The sequence below is a fragment of the Helianthus annuus genome, chromosome 9 (assembly GCF_002127325.2).
Source record: "Helianthus annuus cultivar XRQ/B chromosome 9, HanXRQr2.0-SUNRISE, whole genome shotgun sequence".
In the NCBI taxonomy this organism is placed as follows: domain Eukaryota; kingdom Viridiplantae; phylum Streptophyta; class Magnoliopsida; order Asterales; family Asteraceae; genus Helianthus; species Helianthus annuus.
The window spans coordinates 114,025,948-114,048,714 of NC_035441.2; the positions used below are offsets into that span (position 1 = coordinate 114,025,948).

Genomic DNA, 22,767 nt, shown 5'->3' on the forward strand with positions numbered 1-22,767 from the left:
GGGAGGGGAAAAAATAAAAGTGCTGGAAGGGTATAATGGGAAACGCAACTCTTATTAATTTTTTCTCAGAAAATGCAAGACACGTGCATATTCATCTATCTTTTTCAAACATTCATAATCTTTTTTACGTGAAATTATTTTTTAAAAAGAGTAAATTACTATTGTGGCCCATGTTTTTTTTGGCAAATTGGATTTAAATAATCCTAACTTTCTCAATTTGGCTGATAATAATCTCAACTCAGTTATTTGACAATAATAATCCGAACTGGTCCACTTTTGGCCGATAATAGTCCGCTGTTAAAAATAGCTTAACGGAGTTAAGTTTTTTTTTCCGAATTACAAACCAATGTTTTAGGGATTTTGATCAGAACGAGGATACGAGTCGATCTATGTAAAACTTACCTCGAAACTGTGCTCCAAACGACTTGATTTTTATTAATTGGAAGTTTAAACACCCGAATTGAAGCATCGTTTTCGTCGTATACTCGTATGTGACAGTATTTCGAGGTAAATTTTACATCAATCAACTCGTATCCTCGTTCTAATCAAAAGCCCTAAAACATCGGTTTGTACTTCGGAAAAAAACTTAACTCCGTCAAACCATTTTTAACGCAAACTATTATCAGCCAAAAGTGGACCGGTTCGTATTATTATCGGCAAATAACTGAGTTGGGATCATTATCGGCCAAATTGAAAAAGTTGGAAATTCAATATGCCATTTTTTGCATCTTTAACCATTTTGGACTAAAAAGGAATCTTTTGACAAATCAACCCGAACATTTCATTTTATAGTTGTTTTGTCCCTAACACTAACTATGTTGGTTTTTTAGCCGGTGTTTGTTTTTTGGCCAGAAGCACTTCTGGCCACTCATGTCTGCGCCGCGCAGACGCGGGCAGAGGTTTGGAGTTCGCAGCTTGTTTGTTTTCTCGCAGACCTTTCATTAAAAAAGGTCTGCGAGACCTCTTCACCACACATACATGATTCCATGTCTTCTTGGAACCTCTTCTTGGCAGACCTCTCCTTCCACCACCTCCACCGCCACATCCCTGCCACCACCTCCACCACCACATCCCTGCCACCACCTCCACCACCACATCATCCGCCACCACCTCCACCTCCGACACCCCTGCTCCACCACCACCTCCACCTCCGACACCCCTGCTCCGACACCATCATCGTCATCATCTGTTATCATCATCATCGATGGCAAACAAAACCCCCAAATCAATCAGAAACAAAACCCCCAAATCGTCATCGATCTGTTACATCATCATCATCATCGATGGCAAACAAAACCCCCAAATCGATCAGAAACAAAACCCCCAAATCGTCATCGATCTGTTACATCATCATCATCATCATCGATCTGTTACATCATCATCATCATCGATCTGTGGTGTAGTGGTGACGGTGGTGGCTGTGGTGTAGTGGTGACGGTGGTGGCTGTGGTGTAGTGGTGACGGTGGTGATGATGATGGCGGTGGTGTGAAGGCGGAAGTGGTGCCGTGGTGGTGATGATGGCGGTGGTGTGAAGGCGGAGGTGGTGCAGATTGTAGAGAGAGAGTAGAGAGAGATCAGTGTATGTGATTGTGTGTTGTGTGTGTTTTAAACCTTAGAAGAGGTTTTATATATATAAAAAAAACAAACCCTCTACTCCTTGCAGACTGCAGACATTTGGTCCACCTCTTCTCCTGCAGATGCCTGCAGATGTGGTCCGCAGACCTTTTCCTACAGAAAAAACAAACAGCACCTTATAGTTAAGTGTAATGTAATGGTATTTTGGTCCTTTTACACCACAGAGACTATTTATGTAAATTTACTCTAAAATAATATAAACAAACCCCTCATCATCCCACCCATTTGCATTTAACTTAGTCTTAAATCAGGAAATCTATCCAATTTCAGATCTAGTTAAGCTCCATGAGGTGATCATAGATCAAAAGCAAAGCTACATGAATCCGCTAGCGAATTTGAGATCTAGTTGTTGTAAGATTGGGATTCAAGTAATTTTTCTTTTAATTTTGTGTTTAGATGTGCATAATGTAGAAATGAGTCAATAACTTTTTTTTCCCATCAAATTATACATACATTACACTAAAAAATGAGTCAATAACTTTTTGTTTGAATTTGACAATTTAGCAGATCAGGGCTGAGATCTCACTGTTACGATGTTGATTATGTTTTAAACTTAGTTAGGGTTTTGTGTCTTGACTAGTGTTATTCGTTTTGATCATCAATTGACGACTTGATGACCTAAATGAAGTTTCATGAACTGGTAGCTGGTTAAACTTGGGGAAATTAATTAGCGGTTTTGTAACTAAGCTTATTATTGACTTGTTTTTAAAAGTTGTAATGTCGATTAACATAAAGTAAGTTTTGATGGCCAGATGCTCTATGAAGGTGGGGGCGGTGGAGTTCTAAGAGGGAGCGATGAAAATGTTGGGTGGGTTTGGTGTTGAAAGAAAGTCAGAGAGAGAGAGAGAGAGAGAGAGAGACACACACTTACGGAAATAATTGTAATTTACAATTTTACATATCTAGACCCTCATATGTAAAATTACTAAATTACCCTTACACATAACAGAAAAATTTAACAGGGTTAGTGTTAGGGGCCAAAAGATTTAAAATATGAAATGTTGGGGGTGACTTTATCAAAAGATTCCTTTTGGGCCAAAAAGGTTTAAATGGCTAAACCACATGGCAAAAATAGTAATTTACTCTTTAAAAAATTACGTTATAATTACGAGCGTTTTTTATCTTTAATATGAATATAGTCTTGCTATATAAAAATTAAAAACAAAAGTACGTGTTAACTAGGTTATTAGTTTTTTTTATTTTTTGTTTGTCTATTGTGTTATTGGTTTGCACATATGTGTTATAAGTCTATCCATTGTGTTTTATAGTCTACACAACATTGTTCATGGTGTTTTAGTCAGTTGTTTAGTATATTTTAATATATTGTCTGTTGTGTTTTAATCTGTTGCCCACTATTTTAGAAACAAAATTATGTTTTAACTAGGGTTTTTTAGAGTTTTGTTTGTTCATTTTGTTATTGATCTCCACATGTGTGTTATAAGTATATCCATTGTGTTTTATAGTCTACACATGTTTTAACTATATCCATGTTGTTTTTAGTCTGTTGTCTATTGTATTTTTAGTTTGTTGTCCATGATGTTTAGTTGTCTACGGCGTTTTAGTCAGTTGTCCATTATGTTTTACTCTATTGTCCACTATGTTTTAATCTCTGTCCATGGTGTTGTCTACTATCCATAGGTTTTTAGTCTGTTATTTATTGTATTTTATGTACATGTTTTCCAAATTCTTTCAAAATTATAGAAATATTATACTCATTTAAGAATAAAAAAAGTTCGGTTTTATGGTATAATGTTTTTTTCTTTAAAAGACGTATAAAAAGTTACGAATGTTAAAAATGAATAGAAATTATCATGTGGCTTGCATGTGTATATTCCTTGGCATGGAAAAAACATTTACGCTTTACTTTTTTCCTTCAACGATCTCGATATGAACACATGTCACATTACAGTGACTTCATACATTTCTCATAATTATAACCCTTTTAGCATATCACTACCGTAAGGTCACTAGTCCAAACTTTTGAAAATCACGACAATAAGACAAATATAAATGATAAAATTTTGAATCCAATCATTAAACATTTAACTATATAAAACCATATTGTTGGAAAAGAAATAAAACTTACATAAAAGAAGTAATAATACCAAATTTTTACTTAAATTTTAGTGAGTAAACTGTCATTTTCATTCCTGATATTTGGTGAAATTTGTCACTTTAGTTCAAATTATTTTTTTCGTTTATTTTCATCCCTGACATTTACAAAACGTGCTAGTTTCATCCAGTTTTTTTAACCGTCGTTAAAATGTCAGTTAAATGACATTTCACATATATATTTTATATTTCACTGAGTAAACGAGTAAACTGCTAATTTTGTCCTTGATGTTTGGTGAAATATACAACTTTAGTCCAATTTTCTTTGTGTGACTTTTTCAAAACATGTCAAAGTTCATCCAAGTCGCCGGTTGCAACCCATTTCGAAATCTTCGAACTTCATCTACCTATAGACTTTAGGATTTCTCTATCTAAATACCAACATCACCATTAACGCCATTGGAGTCACCGATGTTCACACCTGATCTAAAATACTCTCTTCTAAAAGGTGGTTAAGTATATGATGACCAATGTTTTAAAAACCGGTTTTTAAATCAAACCGGATTAGGCTAAAAAATGGTTTAACCGGTTGAACCAGGTTGTACCAAGCAGTTCAACCGGGTTGACTAGCTAACTCTATAATTTCATAAATTACAACATCAACTCAAAAGTTAATCAAAAAATGCATGATTACATATTAAAAGATGATCCAAAAGTAAATCCATAATAAAAAATAGGGAATATTTCACAGAATAGAAACCAAGTTTTAAAAGTGTTCTAATTAGGTCACTAATGTTGTTTTTGTCCCAATTAGATAACTTAACATTCAAATCGAGCCATGTCCTTTATTCCATGTGTCAAGAAAATAATGGAGTATAAGATGTTGGGGTCGAATTATTTTAATATATGAAATTATATTTATTAAAAATAAAAACCATTTAATTACATTAAAAATTAAAAAAACAAGTTACAATCTACGTCATCATTCGTCGTTAGCATCAAATAAAAGAGAAAAAAGAAAAAAAAATTCACATTATCATGGTTACCTATGAAATGGATGAAAAACTCCTTAATTTTAATGAAAAATGAACGTTGAGTGACCTGATTGGAACACTTTTGAAACTTGAGTGACCTAATTGGAACACTTTTAAAATTTGGTTACTATTCTACAAAGTTACCCCTAAAAAATAATCCAAAAGATAATCGAAAATCATTCAATTTTCCAACAAGCTTTTTTTATCGCATAAAAGATAAAATTCACTATTATCGCCGTCCTCATCAACTAGAGCATAACTATTTTCGTTTCATACAATATTAAATAAGAACTTTTAGTTACGAGTAATCATAATATATAAACATTACGTAAGATAAGTAATATATATAATAACAATAAGTAACAACCCAAACTAAAATAACCCTGGGCCGGTACCGGTATTACGTTTCAAACCGGTATACCGGATTTTACCGCCGGTACAAACCTTATGCCGTTTCACTTATTTACCGGGGTGTTTCGTACCGGATTTACATATGGAAACGGTAATACCGGTATAACCGGCCGGTATTTACCGGTTTTTAAAACATTGATGATGACACAAATGGGACTACTGGTGATATCGACGTAGGCTAGGAACAACCGGAAAAGAAGAGGGTCGTTTTTAGTGGTGACGGAAAAAAAGGATTTTGGGGTCGGTTTCAATGGTGGTGGAAGTGTGATGGCGCCGACTTCACAGTGGCACATATCAACAGATTCCACGTCGATACATCTGAAGTTCCACCTCATCGCCACACGTGGCACCACCGCATACATCGCAGCCTTACGAGACACATCCCACGCTGAAATTTTGTGTGAAAATTGGGAGTTCACTGAATATTGGATGAAACTTACATGTTTTGACAAAATTGGATGAAACTTGCATGTTTTGACAAAGTCAGAGACGAAAATCGGACTGAAAAAATGAATTAAAGTGACATATTATCAACCACCGGGGACGAAATTGACAATTTACTCATTCAAAAAACAAATAAAAATAAAAAATATATGCATAGAAATGACCTATTTACCCCTCATTTAACTGACCTTTTTTAATGGGGTTAAAGTTGGACAAAATTGACATCTTTTGAAAATGTCAAGGATGAAAATGGTGTAAAAAATAACTTGGACTAAAATGGCATATTTCACAAAACCACAAAGATGAAAATAAGTATTATTTGATATTAGACTTATAATGGTGCATGTGATCAACATATGAATTATGAATCACAATCCCCTAGAGTATTGCTTGTGATCTCTATAAGATTACTAGTTGCAAGTGATAGTCACAAAATTTTAATAAATGTTTATTTATAAAGTAGTTTCTCTATTGTAATCAATTGAATTGGTCAAAACTTAACATTCTTGTTGTATAGAACTCAAATGAAATAAGCTGTGTGTTGAAGTGGTGTTTAAAATGAGAAAATAAGCCAAAAAGGGGTGTTTTTAGATTAGTACTATACTTTTTGTTGGACATACTGTTTTGCAAAGTATACATAAGCTGTACAAGAATCACAAGTTGATATTCATGTGTCAAATTACGAAAATATGGACCTGATTTCATAACTATCTACATATCTGAGTTTAAAATATTTGGGTGTTATAGAAGTAAGAACTGAATCTGGATTCTTGATCAGGAATGCTCTCCATGTAGTGGGGCAGGTTCGTTTTCTTTCCATTCCTTTACTGTACTTGTTTTTTTTATATAGCTACAGCATGTTGCTAGAGTCTAATAAAATCGCCTTCGTCATAACAAAAGTTGTGATATTATGGTATAGGGTGTGTGGATGTTTTATCGCGAAAACAAAGAATCATAATACTTGTGCGTGATAATAAAGGCGGTCACTACCGAGATTGATTGATGGTTATTTAGCCATAAACATCTAGTGAAATAATCATGATGACCAAGACAAAATACAGAACACAATCAAAATAAGTCATCATTTGTATCTTGCAACTTCTTACAATTACTTCATTACATACATAGTCGACTACTATAAATGCTACTCTCCATTGACATGTTGCATAACATTTATTCTGTCTTGAATGGTTGATATTTCTTGAGATCAGTCAACAATCCTTGGATGGACCCAACAGCCGCGACCAACGAAACCACTAAACAAGTATACGTCAGGATCTTTAGCCAAACCCAAGTGAACGAAAACCTCGGTATCTTAGCCCGAGCGATATACATCTCTATAGGAAAATAAACTGTCAAAGGGTAAAATGAAGCCGCCCCTATCAACCCCAAAAAGCTATTGAAGAAGGGGAAAATCATTGCGATCAATGCGGTTAACGCCACATAGGCTGTTCTCCACACCAACCTAAACATGTTAACGGGGTACTCCCCACAACATGGCACGTTAACTGCATGTTCAGTCGTTATAAACTTGCTCTCAGGCCAGCGTTGCTTACATTTCTTCTCGACAAACCCGAATATAGGTTGGCAAAAGACCTGAAATCGCTCACATTTTAGTAATAAAATGTCACTTGTTCTAAAAATATAGTTTAGTGGATTTTATACAAACCTGATATGCGCCTATAAGGTGAACGGCAATGCAAATATTTGCAATATCGATGAGCCAAAATGGTTCATAGAAACCAAAACCGGTCAGGAAGTTGCCTGGTGCATCATTCCCAAATGCTGCATAACCGAGGCAACCGCAAAGCATGTAAAACATTGTCGTCGTTAGAACTCCCACAAGTGATGCTCTCTTCATCATCTTGTTTTCTGGTGGATGCGATTTCAGTGTGTCCTGTATTTGTTTAGATTATGATGATTATTACATACAATTAAAACAGATATATAATCATTAGAATTATCATTTCGTCTCTGTGACATATTAGTATACAGATAAAATCTTCAACTTTTATTTATAAGTTGTCCCAAAATATTTAATATTTCCCTATTTGAATTGTATAAGTTATGTTTTATTATTATTACTACAATTATTACTCAAACATATATACAATTATTTGATTGACGAATCAAACTAATACTGTCCGAACGACTAAAACATTGGTCATAAAATTCATTTTATAGTTTTCTATATAAATTTTGCTAAAATGGCCTCAACTTATAGTGTCCTAATAATATCGATTCAGTATTGATTTTCGTTTTTTATCGCTTTTGATTGCAATACCAAGTTCCAATATTATACCGATACTATATTAAACTGGACCGATACCGATTGAATTCCCGCCGCAACGCGTGGAGAAATTTTACCTTTTTATGCCCAAACGCATCATATGCAACCGAAATATTCTAAAAGGCTATACAAAACTTTATTTTCTTTATTGTTTTGCATTCAGAGGTGAAAGGAATACCATTGTTTCAAATGAATTGACCCAAATAAGAAGAGACATGACAGAAATTAACCTTAATCATTCAATGAAGCCAAATTAGTGTCTGATACCTAACATCAAATTAAACACTAACAACACAAAATCTTTGATAAAGGAACACTAAGCAAAATATATTTACAAACAGTTTAAAATACGTTTAATTCAATTAGATAAGATAAGATAAAATCTCGATTCATGGTTTTTTGGCTGTTATGTGTCTATCTAACAATTACATATGATCTTGGGTATTTTTTCGATGCATGAAGCTATATATATAGTTACTTTATTTGTTGGTGAGTACATAAATTTAATAAGAAAAACACAACAATATTGATTTGATTAGTGTATTTCTTGTGTGCACTATTTTACATATATTCTGTTATTTTTAAAATCACATGTAAAATGGTGATGCAAATGTAGATTTTTCTCACACTATCTTTACTTTTTTTTTCAATTATGTACATATGCGTTATTCGATACTCATGATTCTCAACACATTATATAGAGTTCAGTTTATTAGAAAAGTCCAAAAAAGTGGGAAACCTTTAATTTTACATGTAAAACAATTATTAAAAAAAATCACTTTTACATTAAAAAAAGTGTTTTTACCAATTTTTTTGGAGCTTTTTCATATTAACACATGTAGAAGTTGTTCACATAAAAAATTAATTGTTGTAATTTTGTTATTTTTGTATCTGTTTGTACACTTTTCTTTAGACCCGTGTACTACACGGGTTTACAGATATAACTTTATAAATTATTTAAATTTATACTCTCTTCAAAAATTTCAATAAGTGAATTTTTTACCATAGATGACGCAATAATTTGTCATGTGTAAAAACCGATTCTTTGACAAACACACCAACTTTACTTAGAAATTGTTCTATACTTTTATTTATCGTCATGACAAAACATAAAGCGAGAAAAAACTTTCTTCTTTTCAATTTAAATGGAATCCTTCTATTTCACGGTATTAAACGAAATCTAGGGATAAACGTTCAAGTGCAAGTATTAGTTCCGGATAATATGAGTGTCTCAATAACCTGGTCACCCAATGATAGAACCTCTAGTCGAGTTCCATTACATAAACCATTCTTTCGATCAATATTTTTTGATAACGTCACTGGAACACTGAACTTTGGTAATTATCAATGGTTTGGCAAGCCTAAAAATGTAACTCCATTTAGGACATCCGGTGAGTATAGACTTGCTTCAAAATTATTATAAAGATATTCTATCCTTAAACCCGTTTATTACACGAGTCTAATAACATTAAAAGTGTTTTCAAAGTACGGAAGTAAACCGGTTTTCAAATATTGGATTAACCCATTCTTTACCATTTTTATTATTATAATATAAAATAATAATTTATTTAATAGATGTTTTAAACATATAGTAAAAGAATCATTTTAAAGAATAAGAAGATATTATCACATTGACTTTATTTGAAATTGTTTATTATAGGTAGAGTTACTAATAATTAACTATATATTTTAGATAAGTCAAAAGTACATAATCATTATCTAAGTATTTGTTAGTATTAAGTTGTTAAGGATTTTTTATTGTTTTGTATTAATTAATTAATTAATTAATAATAATAGTAGTAAATTGAATGAAAGAATGTCATGTGGCATTAAGTTGCTCTTGTTTTAGTATAAGAATGTCATGTGGCATTAATCATACTTTTTTATTAGTATTAGATTCTTCAATTTTTTTTAAAACGGCTTCTTATATTATTTATAAGTGTGTATTTGTGTTTAAATATATTGGGGTGTTTTTTCATGTTTTTTCTAGCGTCTAGTTGGCACTTGCCCAACCAATACCCATCTTTCTCTATCTTGCCTTACTCACACAACACAAAAACATATATTATATCTTCTCTTTCCTCTCTCCTACATCACACTCACATAACATTTTTCCCTCCGTTTTTTCTCAATTTTCCTCACATACAACACCACACCCTCTCTCCTCCACTTCACACCCTCTCTCCTCCATATCACTTTCTCTCTTTTTAAAAAACATAAAAAAAAACTCTCTATTGGGATGCTCTTGTTGCAAGTATATCAACTAGGAAAATGAAAGTAGTGGTTGACACTTGACAGAATATTGAAGGTATGGCTACGACATATTTTTCCAGAAAAGCTGTCTATTCAAAGCATCTCGGACGCCTAGCCCACGTATCCCTAAGGCCTAACTTCTTTGAAAAATCCAAACACATTTCATGGCATATAGTCACCATTATTTGAGGTCCATAAACCATTGGTCCACACGAATCTTGCCTCTTTTTTACAATTTAAATCTTACAAGACTTTCTTTCCTAGATGAGAAAGATGTTCGGTACTTATACTATTTCATAAATCATAATTATCTTTATGTGCATTCAGTGTGTCATAATTATAAATTATGAGCCTCTAAATGCTACTTCATTTATAATTTTTTATAGAAAACTAAATTAACTAACCTTCTATATATAAAAAAATTTGAATGACAAAGTTACTCTAACCCTATATTATACTAATTAACTAAATAACTTCTCTTGTCTGGATTTGAATCTACGATCTCCACTCTAAGAGCTATGAGCCTCTACAAAGCGGGCTAGATTTAAAGGCTTAGTATTGATCAATCTATATATTATGAGATAGGGAATCAGATATAGATGTTTTTAAATAATACACAAAATTAAGAGAAATTTAAATAATACACAAAATTAAGAGAAAATAATGTTCTTTTTATTTAAATTACTTAAATGAAGATAGAGATTAATGAGAATGCTCTTAGATCCGTTATCGTTAATCACAATGCCATTAGTTACGTAGAATGAAGCAAACATTACAGGTGACAGGTCTAGAAAGGTTCGGTGTAAAGCATTAGTATTTTTGTGATTGGAGAAAGTAGATATGCACATGGCATAAAAAGTTTGTAGCTAATTTGTCAATTTCCTAACTTGAAGGACTGATTGTGACATGTGATGTTGTATAAAGATAGACTTGTGGATGCATCAGAAGAACAAGACAGAGGCTTTGCGACATCTGTCAAACGAAATCAATGCCTCGTTTTTTGTGCCTTATTAAAAATATTATTTAATTGTTTTATAGCGCCAACAAACGCTGTTTAATTTACATCATATCAAATATAAAAACATATATACTTATATCAAATATAGAAATATAAATACTTAATTCTTAGAAACAAGAATACTTATATGCTTTCGTTTAATTAGGTACTGGTTAATGTTAATTAATTTATTAACGTATTAATATTATTCCGAGTAAAATCTTTTCATGTGTATCAGATTTTCCACCAGAATGCACATTAATTATAAAACTAATTATACTTATGCCTAAAAACAAATAAATAAAATAATTAAACACGAACCTGAATTTCGATAAGAACAGTTGAAAAAGCATACGCGAAAGCAATGTCTCCAATGGCTTGAAATGTGCGCCACACCTTCTCCGAACTTGTCAAATCTGTTCCTACTTCCGTACCTGTTAGAGTTGTCTTCGTGTGCACCCCTCCTAAACATATTTAATACATAACTAATTTTATTATTCATTATTTAAAAAAAATATACTTTAAATTGTATAAAATTAAAAACTTACTTGCTACTGTAGCAATAGAGAGACCGAGTCCAATGAGAGAGTAAGCAAAAGACATCACTGCGGCTAGTATCGATAACCATGATAGTTTATGAAAATTTGGGATTTGGCTCAACACTATCTGTATAACTGCAAACACAGCCATGTATGGATAATTCGACGGTTGACAATGTGCGTCATGCCCGTTATAGTGAAAACAATTTGATCTTTTCACTGCCCTGTATATTAAATAGCAAAACGTAATTAAAGTTATCTATTAAACAACATTACGAAACGAGTTTTATTTTATTTTACATTTTAGATAAGAAAGATGTCACGAGAAAAAAATACACAAAAAGATATAAAATTTAACTTTTTTTGGAAGGGTATAAAATTTAACTGCTGAGAGAGATAACAAACGTCAACCCCTCGAGTTCCGCAAATTTTTAGATAACTAACTAATTCTAGATAACTAATTAATAAGATATTTAATGTACTTACACAATGCTTATAGAAGCAGTGATTGTGTAACCAATAGTAACTCCAACAAGGTTCACATACTGAGCTATCCCACATAACTGCACCTTTTTCCCTCCTGTTTAAAGACAATTTTACCCTTGATATAAAAAACCATTTTACAAGAAAAAAAATACACATCTTGAAAAACTAAACATTTTGTACCTAGGGAGGCTCGAACCACATCCATGTAGGTGTAGTTACGCTTCCCATGAACCGGGTCTGGTGCACGGTAAGCGTCAGCGAGAAGGGTGGAGGTGAAATAAGTGATGAACGAAAATGTCATGAGAACGGCCGGACCAGCAACCCAACCTAGCTGCGCAATCGCCCATGCTAGCGACAGCACACCAGACCCAATCACAGCAGTTATAATGTGTGCGCTTGCGGTCAACCAAGTCCCTAGCCAAAACAAACAAACCACAAACGTCACTACATAACCAAGAAAATTTGAGTTTCAATGATAAAAAGTATCAATGAAATGACTTGAATTTTGGTAAAAAGTTTACCGGTTCGTTTATCACGACCGTCATCATCGAGGTGCTTCGGAGTCGGGTCGTTGGTGATATGAAATGTTGAAGGGGTGTCCATGGATGTGTGTTTGGAGATGAGGATTGGTTAGAGCAAGGGAACGGTGGAAGGGATTTAAAAGGAGAAAAAAAGGGTAAAAGTGTCACAAAGCATTTAATGAAAATGAAATTACACAAGGCTTTAAAAGTCAAAACATATTCATTTCTTTATGACTAGAGTAGTATTGAACCGTCCAATAATAAAGGTATTATTTTTCTGATTTGTTGAAAATACAAATTATTAATGTCATTGTTGGCATGGTGTAATAGAAGAAAAATAATTTTTTTTTTCATTTTTGAAAATTAAAAGAAAAATACTTAAATAATTGTTTTATATATCTTATCTAAAAAATAAATATGTGTTTGTGTTTACGTGATTATTAAAGTTTAAACAAGAAAATCTATATATATACATACATACATATATATATACACACACATAGGATCAAGATCAAGGGAAAACTCTTCCGACTTGTGAGAACTTAGAGAACTCGACCATCTCGTGCGAGTTTTGCCTCATTTTTTCACACCCCTAGATTAAAATGTTAGAAAAAACTGTTGTAATTTAAAAAAAAAAATCGAAATGGTGTTTTTCGGCCTCTTACAGCAGCTGTAAAAAGCTGCTGACATAAGCATAACATCACTTTTTACATCATTTACGGTTTGTTTGTTTTTTTTAAGTTGATTTTTTTAGCATTTTTGTCAAAAATTAAAAAAAAAAACTTTTGTAAGACCGAGTTCTCTAAGTTATCACAACTCGTATAAGTTTTCATTTTACCCTAACCCGATATACATACATACATACATACATACATACATACATACATACATACATACATACATACATACATACATACATACATACATACATACATACATACATACATACATACATACATACATACATACATACATACATACATACATACATACATACATACATACATACATACATATATATATATATATACATAGATATATACATACATATATATATATATATACATAGATATATATATATATATATATAAAGTGTTTTATACTTTAATAGTTTAAGTAATTGCAACTCTTAAAAACATATGATACATCCTTTAAAACATATTGTTGATTCATAATAATCCCATGTGTGAACTGCGTGAACTAATCTGGACCATTGATTTCCTTTTTAATTGTTAAGGGCATGATTGTAATTATATAAAAATTAGATTTAAATCATTATTTTAATAATTGAATTAAGTTACATCTTTCCTATTTTAAATTCATTATCCACATTAACTTTTATTTCATTTTTTTTAGATTTCACCACCAGAATTCGGATTATGATTTTTAAGATTCACGTAACCTTCATATTTCAACGGTATACACATGTGTACTTGGATATGAATTGAACAGTACACATGTGTACTCAGCATGGTACATATGTGTAATTAGCTACATAATACATACATATAAACAAAAGCTGTAAAACTATTTTATATTAAGCAAATAACAAGTTCCATAATGTTTGCCAAACATAAAAAAAACATACAATTACAAGTTCCAGTTTCGTGAAAACAATAAACGCAACATAATCGGAAAAATAAAAAGACATAGTCTTTTACAACTATTCGCCGCGTTGTATGCTGAATCATCCTTATCGACCAAGCAAACAAACATACGTGAATCATCCTTATCGACCTTCCATCTCCACTTTTCTCGTTTATGACGTCTCCTATAATAACACAAAAAACTCAGCAATTATTACTTTGAATAATTCACAAGTGTACATCAACAAGTTTACACATTCAATACACAAAAAAATATGAGATATCACAAAAACAGACGCTATACACATATGTACATCGCATTAAAAACAGAGCAAAATCAGAATACACATGTGTACAGCGCCTTAAAAACAGAGCAAAATCAGAATACACATGTGTACAGCGCCTTAAAAACAGAGCAAAATCAGAATACACATGTGTATTCGCTTTCAACCACTTCGGATTCAAGGGTTTGATTATCCACTTCACCAATAGAAGACAACTCCAAATTTAGAAATGAAAAACAGTGGAACATATTATCAGATCTATAGGACGTGATTTGAAACTTACAAAGTTGAATTCATCAATGTGGTCAGCTAAATGTGTGGCTTTAAAAATACGATCGTCCATGTCATGTGCAGCTACAAAAGCTTGAAAATAACCTGCTCTAAGAACCAATAAGAAGATTATAAACGCAATCAAAGTTACAAAACTTTTGGGATTCATAAGCCAAAACCAGAAACATGAATCATAAATGAAACAGATCACTATATCATTTGTTACAGTGATCGCCAAACAGATCACTTTCCTCTTCACTGGACTCCTTCAAGAATCCACAAGCATTCATGTAGCATTATGTTCACCTAATACTTTCGTCAAACACTTGTTGTACATTATCAATTCATGTTAAAATTCCAATACTAAACAAATAAGGTTTCAGTTAGCAACCAGAATAGATCAATCATACCAGAAAATCAATGAACAGTCATTTATACCACAAACTAAAACATGAAATTGCAAATTGAAAATAAGAAACTCACTTGATCTGTTTATTGATGGTGGCTTCGGATTCATCAACCTATATTGTTGTTCATGATTCAACAAGTAGTTATACATCACTGTATCAAATGCAAATGCTTGAACAAACCTAGAGAAGCAAATGAAACAGATCATTGTATCATATCAATGTAAAAACAACAAGTAGTTATACATCACTGTATAAAATCAAGTTAGAACTCCAGGACTACTTATTATCTACATCAAATCACAAATTTTTACAAAAAGAAATCATACAATTAACTCATGAGGGAAACGTATTGTACCAGATAAATTTATTTTGTGAATCGGACATTGAATCTAATCGGATTTGATGTAACGAGAACGCTAGGGTTTAATTCCGGTAGGATGATGCAGATTCCTCTTCAGATTGATCATTGTATTGATTGATTCCTCCAGTGATAAACATCAGATCGGCGGCACTCTGTTTCATCATCGAGATGGAGAGACAAAAAAAATGGATCAATCGGTCGTGGTTTGGGTGTGTGGGGGTGCGGCCGGATATCGGGGTGATGAAGGTGGCCGGCGTTGCTCCGGTTGCCGGAGCCGGAGAAGAGAACGAGGGAGAGAACAGGGGTCGGCTGGGAGTTTTTGGGTAGGAGACTTTTAGGGGATTATAAATGACAAATGTATTAATTAGTTTCCATATCTTTAATATGAAAGTTCCCTATTTTACCCTTTAGATTAAAATTTAAATTAAATTTATTATACCCTTAATTACAATTGTGCCATTGATCTAAGATCTATCATCTACAAAATAAAGGGCCCAGATCAGTTCACGCAGTTCACGCCGGAGAAAATGTTCACGTTTGAACCTAATCCTATATATATATATATATATATATATATATATATATATAAAGTGTTTTATACTTTAATAGTTTAAGTAATTGCAACTCTTAAAAACATATGATACATCCTTTAAAACATATTGTTGATTCATAAGCAGTTTTTTAACATAACTTTTCGTATGTTAATTGTTTTTTTCTATAATTAGTAGAAAAATAGTTAAATAATCGTTTTATATACCTTATCTAAAAAATAAATATGTGTTTGTGTTTACGTGATTATTAAAGTTTAAACAAGAAAATCTATATATACTGTAGGATCATTTTCGGACCCGGATGAGTCAATCAGAAGAATTCTTTGACAAAACAAGAGGCGGAAACTAATGTTTTGGTGCAATCTCAGCCGTATTCACTTTTAACTGTTGTTATATTGATCACTGACGCGATTACAAGCTCTGACAACACTTCGGCAGCACTTCGTGGCAACCGGAATGACTATGACTCAACTGACTCTCTAATTTCGCTCCTAAGACACCCCTTTATATAGACGTTCTGATTTTCGCTCCTACATGTAAGAACATTACGAGCGGAATCACTATCATGCACCTATGAGCGAAATCAGGTTCTAGACTATTTCAGGCGAAATCAAACTTTTCATGGGGTTTCGCTCCAAATGACAAAATGTCATTTGGAGCGGAATCACTTCCAAATACATGATCTAGGATTCTGTGCCTTAATCTAGCCTATTCTACGCAAGACTCGATACAAGACGTAGGCGACAGACGGATGCACCAACAAACTCCCCCTCGGATGTTGACGGAGTCTTCAGTGTCGAGTCTTCGGTTGTCAACCTTCAGTCTTTATCAGTCTTTATCACTAACAAACTCCTCTTCCTCGAATGCAGAATCTTTAATCTTCATCAGCATCAGCAAATCCAGAATCAACACTGGCTCTAACTACTTCCTCAATTTTGCCTTCAGATTCCCCCTCTCAATTTGCTGGGATCGTAGTCTGGAAATCACATATTCATTCTAAGATCTTGACCTGGCTCTCTTCCAGCTCAGGTTTCCTGCATAATCTCTACCCAACACATAAGTTTCTCAAAGATTAACTCTTTAAAATTTAGAAACTATGTCAGAAAATTTACAAAATGATTTGTTTTCTGAAAACCACTTGTAAACATACCATTTTCATACACTCTCTCCCAAACCTGTTCTTCATGTTTAGCACTTAAGATTTAGAAAATCAGCTTTTCAACACCAATTGTCAAAAATCTTTTTGGATTTTTCAAAATTTATGCTAAAACACACTAAAATCTTTTTGGATTTTTTTTAATAAAAGTAAAATGCATAAATGAAATATTTACAGACAATATTTTTGTGAGTTCGTGCAAGAGGATCATATCAGTTTCTGAGACATATCACCAACATCGTTAAGCTTGATTTCATTTTAAGTTCTAAACAATTCACCTAGATTGTCAGTATGTTTGTCCACTTAAATTTTCACACAAATTTCAACTGTTTCGAGATATGCAATTAATGTCTTAATTACTTAAACTTATTCATGTGTCCCACCACTTGAACATACTCCTGTATCCAGATCCCAATATTCAGTCTTACAGGTGAGTATACCACAGATGATATCTGTAAAGGGGTTAAATTGCGAGGGCCGTGAGAGCTCAGGTCGATACTTCCGTATACGCAGAGAGATGACGGCTTCGACTTTTGGTGTGTCCCCTTTAGAGGATCTTTTCTTCAACAGCAATGATTATCAATTTTATTGTTTAACCATTTTTGCTGAGGGCTTTTGCTATGTTTCAAGCAATTTGCAGAAAGTATTATATGGGGACTAGGTCAGTATTTCCATACAGCAGAAGTCCCGGTATAATACCTCAGATATCACTGAGCATAAAGACCTAGTATCTCAGAATAAGGTACCTTTCAAACAAGATTTCAGGGGTTACCTATATATCCAAGAAGTTGTTACCCACAGAATAAGCAAGTTTGAATTCTTAGGTTTATATCTCGTCACAATTTACTAAATGTGTAAAAACCTACTGACACATCCGCAGTGAGATTGTTTATCACATTTTGACTCTTCATTTCTTTAGCGTGTTGTGATAGTCCACTAATGTACTATCATTTCCTCTTTTATGCAACAAAAACTCATTTTTCATTTTATCATGTTTTTGGTTTTTTCGAATTTTCTAATGTTTTTGGATTTTCTAAAAATTTCTTACTCCCCCTAAAATTCAAAAATATTTAAAGAAATTGCAAAACAAACTATACAGAACATGACAACTGATATGAATCGCCTCAATTCTCCATCCGCTTGGCATAAACAATCAGAACTCCCCATCACAACGAACTATTTTCCCATTATGATTTCAAAACACTTTAGTTTGTTTTAATCAGAATGGTTTTTCCGGAAAATAAATTTGTTTATCAACCACTTGTAGGTTATGGGGTCATTTCATCACATTGTTTACCAATCTTTTGAATAATAGTTAAATCAAGTTCAACTTAATGACCTTGATTAACCACTTGTAGAATCGATGATTGATTCACTTGTAAGATCAAAAATCAAAACATTTCAAACCTGTTTTTCAACCAATTACCCTCTTGTCGATTGAATTCTCAAGGTGCCGATTCCTACTCCACACTTACCAACCTGGGAGTTCCGGCAATTCACACTTCTCAAAAAACAAATTTTCAAAATATTTACAAGAAAGATGCCGATTCATGCTCCACGATTACCAACTTGGGAGCTCCGGCTAGTCAGGTTTCTATTCAACAAAGAATATGTCCACTCAAGCCTGACCAGCCTTGGGTGTAACCTTTTCAGTCTCCTTTGGGGTTGTATTTTTCCTTTTAGCTTGATAAAACTCTTTTACCCCTTTAGCCTTTCCCTGAATCATTTTACCAAAAATATTTTTCACGGCAGGGTTAAAGGCTTTTTCAACATCTAATTCTTTCTTTTTAGGAAAGAATTGATTTGAAATTTCAACTTTTCCGATTTTAGATTTGAAGTTTTTAGCACTCAGTGGTGGAAAATTCACATCATCCACTGTCAGAACTTTCTTCTCATTTTTCTCAATAACCTGCGGCTCCTTTGTCTTTGTGGAGATAGATTCATCACTAGAACTGTTACCTGAACCCTTAACAACCCATTTTTGATTTTTCAAATTTTCTTTTTTTTTTTACAGCATTCTTTGAACATTCTCCCACCTCAAAGGTTGAATTTTCAAAGCCTGTAAAACTTTTGGTTGTAAGTTCAGTTTTTGCAACAGTTTTCTCTTTCAGTTTACCAGAAACTTCCTGTTTTGGTTTGAAATTTTTAGAATAGTTTCTAGCAATGTGACCAGCAGTCTTGCACTGAAAACAGGTTCTTGTTTCTATCTTCTTCTGAACAACATTCTTCTTCATGTCCTCTTGCTTCTTGGCAAGGAATTCCTGATTGGTCTGTTTTCTGAATGCTTGTTCTTTCTCAGCCTCTGTCGTTTTCCCTGAAAAAAAACACAGTTTTTGGTTTATAAACTTTTTCATTTTTATATTTTTTCGGTTGATTAAATCCAAGACCTTTCTTTTTGAAATTACGTTTATGGTTTGGTTTCTTTTGGAAACTATAACCACAATTGTAACCCATTTTCTTTTTAATTCTTTGTTGATCTCTTGAAGTGTATTGTTTAGGTTTTCCAGAAAGATTTAAATCTTTTATTTCAGAAATATTAATTTCTGTGATTTTGAAAACCTTGTTAATCATTTCAAATTTAACACTTCTTATTGGAAAAGTTTCATCAGAATATAATTTGTCAGAATCTTTCAAAGTATATGCTACTTTGATCGGTTCATCATCCAAATTAGATTTTGATAGCAAAAATTTCGTATCATAAACCCGTTTGTCCTTTTTGATTGTTGGCTTTGATGCATCGGACTCAGATTTTGACTCGGGTTTGGACTTCATGTTTGACTCCTCACAGTCATCTTTATCTAACACCTGATCGACCACACTTTTTATCAACTTTGACTCATGATCAGTGTCGGACGACGTGTACGTGACATCAATATTTTCTGGCAAGTTATCTGATGGCCCAGACTCCCATTGTAAGTTAATTGCCTTTTTGACTCTTTCTGAATTTGGATTTCGAGGCGAATATCCATTTTCGACCGGGGGCGGACATCTATTGCAGACCACACTTGGTTTCTTACCAGAAATTTTCACTTCATCCTCGTCTTTTGTCACGGGTTTCTTTTTTGGCTCTGATACCACTTGTAGGATCGTTTTCGGACCCGGATGAGCGATCAGAAGAGTTCTTTGACAAAACAAGAGGCAGAAACTAATGTTTTGGTGCAATCTCAGTCGTATTCACTTTTAACTATTGTTATATTGATCACTGACGCGATTACAAGCTCTGACAACACTTCGGCAGCACTTCGTGGCAATCGGAATGACTATGACTCAACTGACTCATGATCTGTGTCGGACAACGTGTACGTGACATCAATATTTTCTGGCAAGTTATCTGATGGCCCAGACTCCCATTGTAAGTTAATTGACTTTTTAACTCTTTCTAAATTTGGATTTCGAGGCGAATATCCATTTTCGACCGGGGGCGGACATCTATTGTAGACCACACTTGGTTTCTTACCAGAAATTTTCACTTCATCCTCGTCTTTTGTCACGGGTTTCTTTTCTTCTGAAGTCTTTACTTCTTCAAATGTCTTCAATTCCTCCACAATTGGATAGATCCTGTCAACAACAAAAGTAGAACATCAGTAACTTTTCAATAAACTGTTAACTCTCTCAATTTCTATCCTTTGTGTTGCCAGCTTCAACTCTAGATCAGCACATTTCTTTGTGTAAAAGTTGACATTATCAAGCTGTCTTATATAAGCTCCTTTGAGTGCATTCATTGCTACAGCTTGTTCGCAGTTTGACTCAGTGTACTTGTTGATCTCTCTGTTCATTGTATCATATGATTCTTTCAATCTGTTAATGTTGTGCAACAATTCATTGTTTTGTTTGATCAAAGAATCACAGTTCAAACACTTTTCAGGAACTTTGATTGCTTTAGTATCAACTTTGATCTCAAACTCTGGAACGTCTTTGACTGTTCTGTTGGATTGGAAAAATTCATTTCTTCTTTTTCTCTCGGCTTCAGCTTCAGCTTTCAACCTTTCTTCTTCTTCTTCTTCCCCTTCTTCAATCTTTCTCCGCTTTTCTTCTGCAGCTTCCCTGACTTTTCTGCATTTTTCTACCCATTTCAGATCGTAAGCATTAGCAATAAAGGCTTTAACATTTGACGTCTCTTTTGACATCTCTTTGGCCATAAACTCTTGATCTGGGCAGAAATTGTCCCAACTAAAACCTTCAGCCAACTTTTCATCTTCTTGATCTGCTAAACATACTTTGCTGTTTGTTGGAATGTAATTATCCCAACTGAAACCACCATCCTTTCCCAAACAAGCTCTCTTTGAATCTTCAATCACCCTTCCATGTGCAGTTTGTGCCTGATGCGGTGCTTGTTGTTGTTGTTGATACGGCTGTGGTGTGACTTGATGATAAATCGCCTTTTTGTGGTAGTCGTTGTTTCCAAAAGGGTTTTGAGCTCCACTCGCTTCACGATTTGTGCACTCCCTCTTGAAATGCCCCTTTTCCCTGCAACGAAAACATGTAACTTTAGACTTATCAAAACCTAAAGTTGACACATGAGCCTCGCGAAAATCATCTCTGCCTGTAATTTGTTTAAACTTTTCAGCCCGTCGCAACACACTAGCCATGCACCATTTAATGTCCATTAATTCCATCTCCTCGGCATCGATTTGATCGTAATCCTCTTTCGTGAGCATTGGTTACCAATCCTCCCTGCAACTAAGCCTCCATAGGATTCAAGCACTGTGACCAACAAAGACATGTGGCTTTTAGCAACCTCTTCAGTATAGTTCTGATCATTTTCCAGCTTTAAGGCAATGTTGCATTGAAGAACTTTGCCACTCTTTGTTGTAGTGAACTGTGGATCATATGTTGGAAATGAAGAGAATCTTGTTGTGCTGCTTGATCCCTGAGATGGTTTTTCAGAAGAATCTTTTGCATTGTAAGCTGTTTCAACTTTTGGAGAAAAAATTGTCTTTTCACTAACACCACTCTTGAAATACAGACTGATGTCTTGTTCTCCATCATAGTTCTTCATCCTTGCAATCTTCCGCTGCTCCATCTCTTGAGCTTCCAGATGCTTGATGAACTCTCCCAGTGTTAGCTTTTTATATTCTTTTCTGTTGTTTCTCAGCATCATCAGAAAAGTTCCCCAGATTTCATGTGGTAGCGCATCTGCAAGTTTTTCAATTAATTCATCAGTATCCTTTTTAATACCAAGTTTTGACATATTTCTCACCATGTTACAATATCTTTCAATAATTTGGTTGGTGTTTTCAGATTTCAAACCACGAAATAAATCAAATTCTTTCTTCATGAGCGACATTTTGTTTTTAAGCATATCATCACTTCCTACAAATTTTGCTTCCAATTCGGTCCAGATCGAATAAGCAGTTCCATCATGTTGAAGCAAGATCAAAATGTCCTCTTTGATTGCTTGCTGAAGTAGACTCACCATCAGTTTTTCATCTCTATATTTCTTTTTCTCATCAGTACTCATTTCTCTAATTGTTTGCTGAATACCA

General features: G+C 33.6%; 1 protein-coding gene across 1 annotated transcript; it reads right to left on the reverse strand.

The window, feature by feature from the left end:
* Nucleotides 1-6,548: 6,548 nt before the first annotated feature.
* LOC110878228 (amino acid permease 6) lies at nt 6,549-12,892 on the reverse strand. Its single transcript, XM_022126498.2, has 7 exons — nt 12,664-12,892; nt 12,323-12,556; nt 12,143-12,236; nt 11,666-11,880; nt 11,439-11,581; nt 7,247-7,474; nt 6,549-7,173 (listed from the first exon to the last, which is right to left on the reverse strand). Exons 1-7 carry the CDS (start codon nt 12,743-12,745, stop codon nt 6,751-6,753), a joined length of 1,419 nt encoding a protein of 472 aa, XP_021982190.1. The 5' UTR covers nt 12,746-12,892; the 3' UTR covers nt 6,549-6,750.
* Nucleotides 12,893-22,767: the final 9,875 nt, after the last annotated feature.

What these genes read in the sequence shown, in the direction of transcription:
- LOC110878228 (XM_022126498.2), bottom strand. Translation starts at nt 12,745, where the DNA reads ATGGACACCCCTTCAACATTTCATATCACCAACGACCCGACTCCGAAG. An exon ending in CGGTCGTGATAAACGAACCG is followed by an intron (nt 12,557 to 12,663) that starts GTAAACTTTTTA and finishes TGTTTTGGCTAG; the next exon opens with GGACTTGGTTGACCGCAAGC. An exon ending in TGTGGTTCGAGCCTCCCTAG is followed by an intron (nt 12,237 to 12,322) that starts GTACAAAATGTT and finishes GTCTTTAAACAG; the next exon opens with GAGGGAAAAAGGTGCAGTTA.